At 41.3% G+C, this 12,089-nt stretch overlaps 1 protein-coding gene and 1 long non-coding RNA gene across 2 annotated transcripts; one reads left to right on the forward strand and one right to left on the reverse strand.

Moving 5' to 3' along the window:
* The first annotated feature begins 389 nt into the window (after positions 1-389).
* Positions 390-7,559, forward strand: LOC123061969 (putative rRNA methylase YtqB). The gene is made up of 3 exons (XM_044485265.1): positions 390-850; positions 5,278-5,433; positions 7,182-7,559. Exons 1-3 carry the CDS (start codon positions 816-818, stop codon positions 7,303-7,305), a joined length of 315 nt encoding a protein of 104 aa, XP_044341200.1. The 5' UTR covers positions 390-815; the 3' UTR covers positions 7,306-7,559.
* Positions 3,482-4,798, reverse strand: LOC123061977 (uncharacterized). The gene is made up of 3 exons (XR_006429452.1): positions 4,706-4,798; positions 4,154-4,456; positions 3,482-3,708 (listed from the first exon to the last, which is right to left on the reverse strand). It is a non-coding gene; the product is annotated as an uncharacterized lncRNA (long non-coding RNA).
* Positions 7,560-12,089: the final 4,530 nt, after the last annotated feature.

A 12,089-nucleotide genomic window follows, 5' to 3' on the forward strand; every position in this document is an offset into this window, starting at 1 on the left:
CTCTGCCCTCCAGCACCGATCGCTCAACTCCGCGGCTCGTATGGCATATCGTGTTGCCCTGGGCGTGCTGATTGATTTGTCTTCGTGACGCTTGCTTGAGATTGATTTCTCATGTGCTGACGTCTGGATCAGGAAAACTAGGAGTACAGATGAAACCAGGGGCAGCAGATTCGTCCTCAATTGATTGCTCCCGAATACTACTGAAGTTGTTAATTCATGTGTAGATGAACTAGATAGAATAATTTGTAGAACGAGTATGGCTGTGATGAAATAGCAGGCGAGACATTTTTCTACTAATTCGTTCATACATCCAACTTAAATTTCTCCCAGGAAACGATCAGCCATGGGGACCTGAACGGCGTCGATTATTTTCAGGTTCATCCCCGGCTCCTCGCCCACTACGGACATGCAGAAGCTGCCTTGGGACAGCATGCAAGTCGCTCCAACCCCAGGGTGGTGGTGCCGTGGTGGTGGCCGGCAATCCAAGCTCCGGCCGCCATGAATAAAATGGGGTTTGGTAAAAACGAATGACTTGTTTAGATGCTGAATACTCGGAGGTTACCGGTGGGAGAAAAAAGATCCAAAAAAGGTTTGTTATGATTACAGTTTTGCCCCTTGGATCAAGGTACTCCGTGACTTTTTTAGTTAGTACTCCGTCTGACTAGTGGTGGAGTACCAAATCACGATCACCATTGGATCGGGAGAAATTGACGGCCCATATTAGTTTCAGGGTACCTCACTTTGTGTCATGTGCTGTCTGACTTTTCTTGTTGCAGAGGGAGCTAGTCAAATTGTTTTGCATATGTCACAGTAGAATGGAGGATATTATTCCGAAAGATTCTACTGTCAGGTGATGAATTTCTTTTACTACTTCATTGGTTTTAATTATGGACCGTGATATTTGGCACACGTGTGCCACATAGCTAAAACTACCACACACCTCCTCTTTCCTCTTTAATTACATGCATAATTGCATTACTAGAATGAATCACCTTTTTTCACGTGCATTCATTACTCTAATTACATGCATGCACTAGAAGACAAAAAAGTTGATCTCATCCTAGATTCTCCTTATTCCGAAAACTCAAAATGTTTTGTAGCTCAAACCATCAGTCTGATGGAAAGATTGTTTTGACATAAAAGACTCGTCGCGACGAGATCTTCAAAACTAGATCCCATGTTGGTATGTTCCGACGATTTTTTTTTCAGATCAAAAGTTACCACGCCTCGGCTACATAAGTTATCACACATGTAGTATGCAACTTACCGTGGTATTTTCACATAAATTACCAAAGGAATAAACATTGTTCTTTTCACATAAATTACCAAAGGAATAAACATTGTTCTCACACCTTCTCCACATGCATATGTATGTATGCACTAGAGCACAAAAAAAGTTGATGTCATCTTAGATTCTTCTTATTCCCAAATTCAAAATGTTTTGTAGCTTAAACCATCGATCTGATGCAAAATCATTATGACATAAATGATTCGTCGCCACGAGATCTTCAGACCTATATCCCATGTTGGTACGCATGTTTCGACGACTTCTTTTTTTGGGTCAAAAGTTAACATGCCTCGGGTACATAAATTACCACCCCTGTAGTATGTAATTCCCCGTGGTATTTATACATAAGTTACTCGGGTTATATTTTTCAGCAATTTTTCCCACTTGGTCAAAAGTTACATCGGTGTTTGTACTTAAGTTATCAGGAATGTAATTCGTGTATTACCGTGCTATAATCACATAAGTTATCAGGGGGAGGGGGTTATGTTTTCAACAACTTTTTCTCTCCTTGGTCAAAGTTACCGCAATATTTGTACGTAAGTTATCAGGTACACGGTTCTTTAATTACTAAATTCTTCTTATTTTGAAAATTTAAAATATTTTGTAGCTCAAACCGTTGGTCTGATGAAAAATCCGTTTTGACATAAAAGATTTGCCGCGACGAGATCTTCGAAATTAGATCCTATGTTGGTATGTTCCGATAACTTTTTTTTCAGGTCAAAAGTTACCACGCATCGGTGACATAAGTTACCATGGCTGTGGATGCAACTTATCGTGCTATTTTCATATAAGTTACCGGAGGGTAGTTCTCCCACCTTCTCCACATGCACATGCGTGTATGCAATAGAGGACAAAAAAGTTGATGTCATCCTAAATTCTTTTTATTCTAAAAATTCAAAATGTTTGTAGCCCAAACCCTTTGTCCGACGCAAAAACCATTTTCATATAAAAGATTCATCGTGCCGAGATCTTTGAAACTAGATCTCATGTTGGTATGGTTTGATGATTTTTTTTCGAATCAAAAGTTACCACGCCTGGGCTACATAAGTTATTGGGGGGTCATGTTTTTCAACAACTTTTTCTCCCCTTGGTAAAAAGTTACTGCGGTGTTTGTACGTAAGTTGTTGGGTATGCGATTCTTATATTACCATGTTATTTTCACATAAGTTATGAGTGGTGTTTTTCCATAATTATTTTTCCTTGTTGATTAAAGTTGCCATAATGTTTTTATGTAAGTTATCAGGTATGCGGTCCATAAATTATCAAGTTATTTTCACATAACTTATGGGGGGCGGGGGGTGTTTTCAACAACTTCTTTATCTCATTGGTCAAAGTTATCGTGTTGTTTGTATGTAACTTCTCAAGTATGTGGTTGGTTTGTTACCATGCTATTTTCATATAAGTTATAAGGGTATGTTTTTAGCAACTTTTCCCCCTCCTTGGTCAAATTTTTGACGATGTTTGTACGTAAATTATCAGGTTCACGATGCTTAAAATATCATGTTATTTACACGGAAGTTATCGGGTATGTTTCATCAACTTTTTTCCCATGGGTAAGTTACTGCGGTATTTTTGACGTAAGTTATCAGGTCCGTGGTGTGTATATGACCATTCTACTTACATAGAAGTTACCAGGGGTATGTTTCAAAAAATTTGTTGCTCGACTCCAAGTTACCATGGTGTTTTCACCTAAGTTATCAGGTCTGCGGTGTGTATTTATCATCCTATTTACACAGAAGTTACCGAGGGTATTTTTTCAACAATTAGTTTCCACATGGTCAAAGCTACTGCAATGCTTGTACCTAAGCTATCAGGTATGTGGTGTGCATATTACCGTATTATTTACATAGAAATTACCTGGGGATCTTTTCAACAATTTTCTTTCCCATTTTTCAAAGTTACCATGGTGTTTTCACCTAAGTTATCAGGTCTGTAGTGCATATATTGTCATGCTACTTACATAGAATTTATCGTGGGTATGTTTTCAGGAACTTTTTTCTTGGGTCCAAAATACCAAGAAATCATCGGAGGTATTTTCAACATCTTTTCCCTCCGACTTAAATTTACCGCGGTGTTTGTACGTAAGTTATGTAGTTTGTGGTGCGTATATTACCAATGCTATGTACACAAAAAAACCAAGGTTATGTTTTTCAACAACCTTTGATGCGCATATTCAAGAGAGAAACATATAAACCCAGATTTGTGGATGCCATTGATCTTGTTAATATATCTGTGCTAAGCATGCAAATACAATATAACAAGAAAAGCATAATGAATTCCCTCATCTGATATACATATAGCTGTACTCTTACTTGTTTCCTTCGGATCAATATTATATGAAGAAGTGATCTTCTTCAGCGCCTCTAGAGGGGAAGCACAAAAACTTGCGTTGTCCAAATTTGGAAGAAAACTACCTGCATCTGAAATAAGAGTAAAAGGGTCATACTAAGAAATATCAAGAGGTTAAAAATACGGCAGGCATTCAGCTTCATGATGAAGCATGCATCATTAATAAAACACCATGCAGAACAAAATAAGACACAGAAAGCGCAGTGTAGAAGTGCATCTGTTAAATAATACCATTGTTGAGTTTACATTTATGATTTAGCCAAAGAGCAGCTCGCTAGTTCTAATGCATAGCTAGATGAGCATTGTTCTCAAGTTTCTTCTATTCCTGAAGGAAACCAGATCCATTGTTGTTGGGTTCATGTACTTGAAATTTTCTATCTGACTAGAGTGACATTGGTCAGCCTACTCGACCAGATTCTCTGGCATTGTGCTAGAAGAGCAGCAGGATCAACCACAGAAAAAAATCATGTGTAGTAAGTTCACTTCGAAGACTGCAAAACATGTATAGCAACTCACTTTCAGGGCCATTGCGGTGACCGACTGGAGCTGCCGAATTGTTCAGGCTTAGGATGTCAAGCGATCGAGGTGCCTGATCACCAACAGCTTGGCCGCCTGCGCCATCTGTGCCATCCTGGTTCTGCAGCCCTGCCGTCTGCTGCTGCCGCTTCTTTTGTTCAAAGTACTACCTCTGCCTGCCCACCATGCTTGTTCCGATAGTCAGTCACAGCGACATGAGAACACTAACTGTGCCGAAGCAACTTTCACAGCTTGAAATCGGTGAGCCTAACAAGGTTACCTGCTCTGTGTCGATTTCCTGGACTGCGCTCATTTCAAGCACCAACACGCCCAACGCAAAGCCGTCAGGTCCCCAAAAATGAATCAAATGTTAGCAATTCGTTACGAAATACACTGCTGCATGCTATGATTATTAGGTCAGCCAGCAGCCGCCGTTGCAATTGCGGCGCAGAAACTACCCAAATACAGATTTCAAACAAAAACAACCCGAATCATGCTAAATCCCCAAATTAAGCGCGGCGTAAACGGGGGGTGGGGGATCCGAGAACTCACGGCATACACCTGCCTCCTGGAGCCTCCCGTCCACTGCAGCATCGCGGGAAAGCGGCCGAGCTACCTCCCCGGGTGGCACGAGGAGGGAGGGAGGCGGAGAGAGGGGCGCGCAGGCGGCTGGCGCGGAGGGAGAGTGGCGGCGCCGCGGCGGGGAGTAGTCGGTTGGGGATGCGGCGTCGAGGCCGCGGCGCCGCAGGCGAGCGGCGACGGGGAGGCGGCGTCGGGTTTTGGGAGCAGGAGCAGCGCGAGCACGGCAAGAGGAGGAGCACGCGGAAGAGAAATGGGAAGAGTCGGGGAGCGTGGCGCCTTGGCACTCCCACTCGGCATCGGGTGGGAGACGGTTCGAGCGAAGCGGGCGACAGAGCGATGGCCCACACACCAGCGACAGACAAACAAAACTGCTCGCTGGAACGTTTCTCGTGCGTCGGATTTGAAATGGACGTCATCCAGGTGGTGTGGCGAATTTGCAATAGGGCACAGGGTTGCCAAAAACATTTTTCGTTTAATTATATGATTCCATTATCCTGAAATTGGCAGTTCAAGTAACTATGATCTTGAACATGTACTTTTAGGCTTGTAGCATTCAATCTGGGCTACCTTCCAGGAGGAGATAAAAAAATAATCACAGTACCTGAGACAACTGAGCTGGCACTACAAGCTGCCAGCAGAATTGTTGGCTCAGGGGGGCTCATAAGTGTCCTTGTCTACACTGGGCATCGGGGTGGAAGGTAAATATCAGTTGGCAACTGCTAATATTGTGTCGAAGTGATCGCTAGCTGTTAGCTTTTTCAGTGATTGCTGATTGCCAGTGTGTCTATCTATTATAGACTCTTTTTTTGAGGAATCGCCGGGGAAATAGATGGCCAAGGCCAGTTAGTTACATCATCAGAAGTAGACGAACAAAGATATAACCTGGAAGAGTCGGTGGCTACCTTGTGAGCCGGCTTAGTAAACAGATGCGACCACAGAGTAAAGTTGTTTAGCAAATTCCGGACAGTAGTGGAGCTGATCAATGCCGCGGAAGATGCACACATTCTTTGCATCCCAAATCTTCCATATGGCGTTGAGAAGTGCGGTATGCCATACTGTTGGTGGTAGAGGTATAGGCGGTTGCACCCATAGTTGCCATGTTTCCGGTACGGTGGGAACGAGGAACGGAAACGGGGGACGAGAGTCGGAGGCTGAAAAAAATAGGGTACAGCGGGGGTATACATCTCTAGAACGATTTTTGTCAAGCGGAAACGCGATCCAATCAATTCCGGTACGATGAATCCGGTACGGTACCATGGAACGAGGAACGTGAATCTTTACTAGTTGGGATGATGAACCCGGTACAATGGTGGATCAACCATACGAACGATGATAAGACATGATATATTTAATTAAAATTTCAGCACGAGTACTTAACAAAATACTTGACTTAACCAAAGTAGCAAACAAGAAAACAGATTGACTAAGGTAACAGACACAATCACTTCAATAGCAGCATCCAAGTGACTCATCTTCCAGGTTTCCAACCAATAAAGTTTCACCAACAGATTAACTCACCATGTACCTTCAATTAAAAGAGAACTATTAGTGACCATAGAATGTAAAGATTGGATTCAATATACTGAAGAGTTCAGATTTAGTACCGGACACTTCCTAGTGTTTCAAGTCCTCTGAATTTTGCGTGGTGGTTCAGCATCAGCTGCTTCATCCTCCAAGCTATCCCAACGCAGCTGCTCAAGCTTCAAGCTTGAATCCTCCAGCAAATCATTCTCAGGCTCAACATCCCACACTTGCACCTCCCAAGTAGTATTGATATCCTGTTGGTGTAGATCGATACCTAGGCGTTGCCAAATCCATGTGGCAAAAGGGCAGTGGAGGAATAAGTGTGCAGTTGGCATCTCAGGCAGGAGCTTGAGAGTCATGAAGAATAGGTTTAGCTTGGTGTTGAGGCGATTGCTGAATAGTAGCCAGCCAAACACCTTAACTTTGTTTGGCACCTTGCTTTGCCAGATTGAGGCGGCGTTTGGATCTATGGCCTCCTCGTGCATGAGGAGGTTGTAGGCATGCTTGATGGAGAAGGGCGCCTTTTTTGAGGAAGCGTCCGTCGTTACCAAGCTCAAACTAAAGTCCTGCAACAAAGACAAGAGAGACTGCAATTCGAGGGAGGCCATATGGATTAGGCGATTCCTCTGATTAGATACTGTCAGACATGATTGAGGATACCCGAATAGGCTTAGTGGAGTGAGAGAAAATATTTGGAAAAGCAGTAGTTGATGAAGCCAAGTATGTAGCCAGAAGAAGGTGGATCGGCCATCCTTCATCATGACGAAGGAAATTTTCGTAGTGTAGGTATTTGGCAATTAATAATATTTGATTATAGACTTGCTTTTAACTTGACATCAGAATCTTGTTGTTTAATATCAAACTCCAATCAACTATCATTTAAGACTGAATCCATTTATCTTCTTCGCTTTTTTATCTGTAGGGATGAACTCGATATTGTTGAATCATTTGCGTCAAGCTTGCCTGCTGATACATGGGTGAGCTGCAAGTTTGAAATGATTAACAGGCCAGTTGCTCCAGTACTAGTTCTCCTGCACAAGAAATGATTGCAGTCCCACTGAAGCTCCACAAGTTTGGGACTCCCTATTCTGGATTTCGGGTCGATGAATGAAATGCCGCAATGCATACTGTGATGCTGAATTTCTGATTATGGTTAATGAGTTAGAGAAAGAAATTCATATTGTTAATGAGTTAGCTGTAACCGGATGATTACGATGTTCTGGTGATTGCTGACAAGAATTTTACTCCACCAAATATCGTTTTGTTAAGGTGTTCCGTGTCTTGCTTTTTATGTACAATTTCTGGCCTGCTATGTTCACTGAAATGTTGTGTAAGTATATGTCTGTATCTTGAATATTGATATGTCATAAACCTGTGCTCCTTTTAAACAGTACCCGCGGTCCGTTGGTGTGACTGATAAAACAGATTGTTGGTTTGGATCGTTTCTGAATTGCCGAACCAAGGGCTGGCACGACCAAGTTGGTAGAATGACACTTCTCTTGTGTTCTTCTTGCATCTACCAATGGAAGCATTGATCTGTCCATTACTCCCTCCGTCCTGAATAATTCGTCTTAGATTTGTTAGACATTTTAGGACGGAGGTAATAGGAGTACTACCTTAGATTTGAACAAATCCGGGAGGTATTTGCGTATAGAATTTTGCAGAACTTGATTGGTTAAATTGAACGTTGACTCCAATAAGAAGAAGTCCATCTCGAATTCACCATGGACGCCCAACATAATTGAAAAAATATGCATCTTGCCTTTTCAAGTGCATGATCGGAAGAAATGTTCAACTGATGTAGGTCCCTGCCTTGGAATGGAAGTGATGTATCTTAGGATAAATATAATGAGGAAACAAGAGTTATTAAGAAATAAATCATCAATAATAATCAGGAAACAAGAGCAAATGTATGATTTGCATGGCGCATTGCACAAACAAAAGGGTGCTGGCGCAGTTGGCTAGCATAGCTAAAACAGATGCCATAGGTTGAGAGTTCGAGCCTCTCGTCACCCGAAGGCCAGCGTAGTGATGAAACGCTCAGTGGCAACTTGGGTCGCCGCATATGCATCTGAATCATCAGGTGAAATTGAGCAAGTCTGAACCTGGTCTCTATTTTTTTTTCTTTTGGTTTTTGTTTTGAGATAAAGGTGGCTCATAGCTCCACTCTGAACTGGACTGGGGGAAGTCTGAATTATCAGAACTACACTTTAGCTTTACGATGATTCCTCCATGTTGTTTCAGTTCTCATGGCACTGTCTACGCTAAGTGCAGAATTATGCTCCGATTTTATATGTTCTCTGACGGGTTGGCAACCGACGGCGGAGGATTCTCACACTTGTATGTAGTTCCTTTAACAGAGATTTGCTGTCCCCGCAAAAAAAAGAGATTTGCTGCTGTTCGGTTCGTGGTAAGTGAGCTGCCACAATGCATACTGTGATTCTGAAAATTGCAGATTATGGAGTCGCAAAAAAAAGGAAAAAAATGACTACGGTTATGAGTTACAAGACAGAGAAAATGTGTAAAGGCTACACATAGAACTGTTGTCAATTGTACAATTTTCTTAACTTCAAGCAAATTGGTTTTTACGGCATGGCATATAGTCTCGTTTTCACCTCCATGTTCTACAGAGTTGTTTTATTTCCCAACATGTCTCTGATACAGATTACCTCGAACCGGAACGAAACCCTTTATAACACGCCACCCAAATGTGTGTACATTGGGTTCTTCCATAATTTATTTCTTCAGCATTTGAGCATAAATCAATATCTTTTCGGTGGTAATCATTAGTGATCAGCAATACTGGAATGTCTAACCAATAATCCATAATTTATTTTCTTCATCATTTGAGCATAAATCAATATCTTTTCGGTGGTAATCATTAGTGATCAGCAATACTGGAATGTCTAACCAATAATCCATAATTTATTTTCTTCATCATTTGAGCATAAATCAATATCTTTTCGGTGGTAATCATTAGTGATCAGCAATACTGGAATGTCTAACCAATAATCCATAATTTATTTTCTTCATCATTTGAGCATAAATCAATATCTTTTCGGTGGTAATCATTAGTAATCGGCAGTACTGGAATGTCTAACCAATAATGTGTAGGCTGATCTTACCGTGTGCAGCCCATGTGTTTTCCCTTGCCAAGCCCACAGATCAGCACTCAATTTCCCAAGTCGAATTTTTAAAACTTAATTGGCATTCACATGCAATAAGTTACCCCGCAATGTCTTTGGAGTACTATTTAATTCTGGAACTTAATTGGTATCCAGAGACAAGCAAGAGTTTGTTGACATTGCAGAGACTATCTACAGAGGAGCTTGCAAGGGTCCTGGTGTGGCGGTTGCTGAGACTATGTTCAGTGAAATTGCCGCTACTCGGGCACGGTGACCCTTGATGCAACATCCGTCAAGTTTCAAAGCGTTGCGTAACTATATGCCGCCATGTTGAATATTGACTAGTAGAATGTTTGTGCGTTACCACGGGCTTTTGAAATATTTTGCCCATCGCCCCCTACCCGAGTTGCCGCCTCCCTCGCCGGCCAACCCTCTAAACCGTGCCACAATCTCTAGCGCCGGTGACCTTCCGCACCACAATCTCAATGGTTGGCAATATTATGAAGAAAAAAGAAGGATCAAGATGGTTCTCTGAAGAAGTCATACCATCTCTTGTTGCACATCATGTTCATGGATCATACACATGCTCTCTTCACTCGGCGTCATTATCATATTTTCAGACTACAAAATCTAACACTTGTGTTTTGAATAATCAGTAGTACAAATCAATTTCAAGAGCATGTCATGGGTGAATCATTTGGGTGCTATACTTTGAAAAATCATTTATGCATGGGAGAGATTTGGCAGGTTACACCGAATGCCATTTAGAAAGCCATACCCAATAGAGAGATCCAATTTTACTATAAAAGAACTATGTTACACACAAAAAATGTAACTTGTAAGCTCAATAAAACTACCTTCTTCTTCAAGTCTTCGCATTGATACTGCGGTTCTTGCTCACGCATACCAGTCCAAAGGAACATTTTTAAAATAAGGAGCATGCAATCTAGGCCGAGGATTATATGAAGTTCATGATTCATCATTATCTTTCTTCCAATGTCAATCTAGCCAAGACTGATGGTGGTTTTTGCATTGTTGAACCTTTAGATGCACTTGTAAGTACATATATAATGAAGCTGCAACAATACAAAGTTAAATTGATTCTTATAAAATGATTAAATAATCTACTCAAGGCATGTCTGAAGATGAAAATTATTTGCAGAAGACCCGTCCGAATTAGCTTTTCACATGTTTTGGTCCACAAAATCTTGTGCACCTAGCCTACAGCAACCCAATGCATCATAAACCAGCGAGAACAGCTCTGATGGAAAATCAACCTAACACCAAAACAGGACGGTACAGACCAGACATGGACCACATCAATTCCTAAGCATACTAAGCAAACATCCAAGCTAAGCATCAAAGTCATTTTCCCCCATTGCACAGCCAACTCTACAGTGCCTAATTAAGTTTTGCATACCCTTTGACCCCAGCGACAAGGAAAAGGAAAGAACGAATGAAAGGAGACGACAGAAGATCTCGGGGCAAAAAATTAAAATCTGCTCCATGTGCCATTATGCAACACTTTTTAGTCCTGTTTTTGCAAACGCCAGAAATAAGATTACACTGAGTTTTTTTTTTGGACCATGAAATTTGGATGTACCCTAACAATGTTCATCATACCTATTTCAGTTCTGCACTTTCATTTTCATCAGATGAAAGTATTTTCTGGTTGTTCTGAAAGCATGAATATTTTTTATTTTGAGGTGTTTTTTTAAATAAAAATTCAAGAATATTTTTTAAAAGGTTATCATTTTTATGGTGATGAACATTTTTTTGAAATATTATATTTCATTTGTAATTTTTTTTGCACTGTTTTTTGTGCTTATACATCCCACAAGAAGTTAAGCAGGCAACAATCTGAAGGCCAAATTGGCAGAGCACTAAGAGCAGCCCACCCGTACGAACCCGATTCCCAATTCTTTAACTTAGCTGATGCCTTACTACGGCGCCGGCCGACGACTCCAACCCTCAACTGGCCGGTGGGAGGAGCAGAATCCAGACTTCAGTATGCTTTTCCCCTGCTCGGTTACTCCCGACCTAGCTGCTGCAACGACGGTGGCGGCAGCGCCGCGGCCGACGGCACCACCAGGTCCATGCAGGGCACCAGCCACCAGCAAGCAAGTCTCCAGCCAAAACAATTAAAAAATCAGTATATAAAATAATTGGTTAGAAAGGTGATTAAAAATTTAGAATATAGAAAAAAAGTATATAATGAATATAAAAACATACCCAATATTTCATGTCCAGATAATGTATTTCTATCAATTGTTTTGTTTTTTGTGCGGTTTGGATGTCATCAAACATAATCTTCCGTACGACCAAATTAAAGCAATCTCGGTCCATGCCTCCATGGGTAAATCATCCTTTAGCATTCCTTGTATATTTTTGAGAGACAAACTAATTGGATATGGCTTTGAACTTGGGATCCATACTTTTCTTATAGTGATAAAATGAAGAAAATAAGTAAGAAATACATATGCCACCTTATACCTGTCTATGTGTTTACTGGACATTCTACTGCAAATTATCACATATCAGTCGGCATCAACAAGGCAATTGTCCCGTAGGTAACTACTAACTACATTTTGGTAGATGGTATTAGGCTACCAGCACACAAGTAGAGACAATACTAAAACCTATATGCTCAGAATTGGATGATGATATTCTAGAATTGTTGTTGTCTATGTATGAGAAACCAGTAA

This window comes from Triticum aestivum, chromosome 1A (assembly GCF_018294505.1).
Source record: "Triticum aestivum cultivar Chinese Spring chromosome 1A, IWGSC CS RefSeq v2.1, whole genome shotgun sequence".
Classification (NCBI taxonomy): Eukaryota; Viridiplantae; Streptophyta; class Magnoliopsida; order Poales; family Poaceae; genus Triticum; species Triticum aestivum.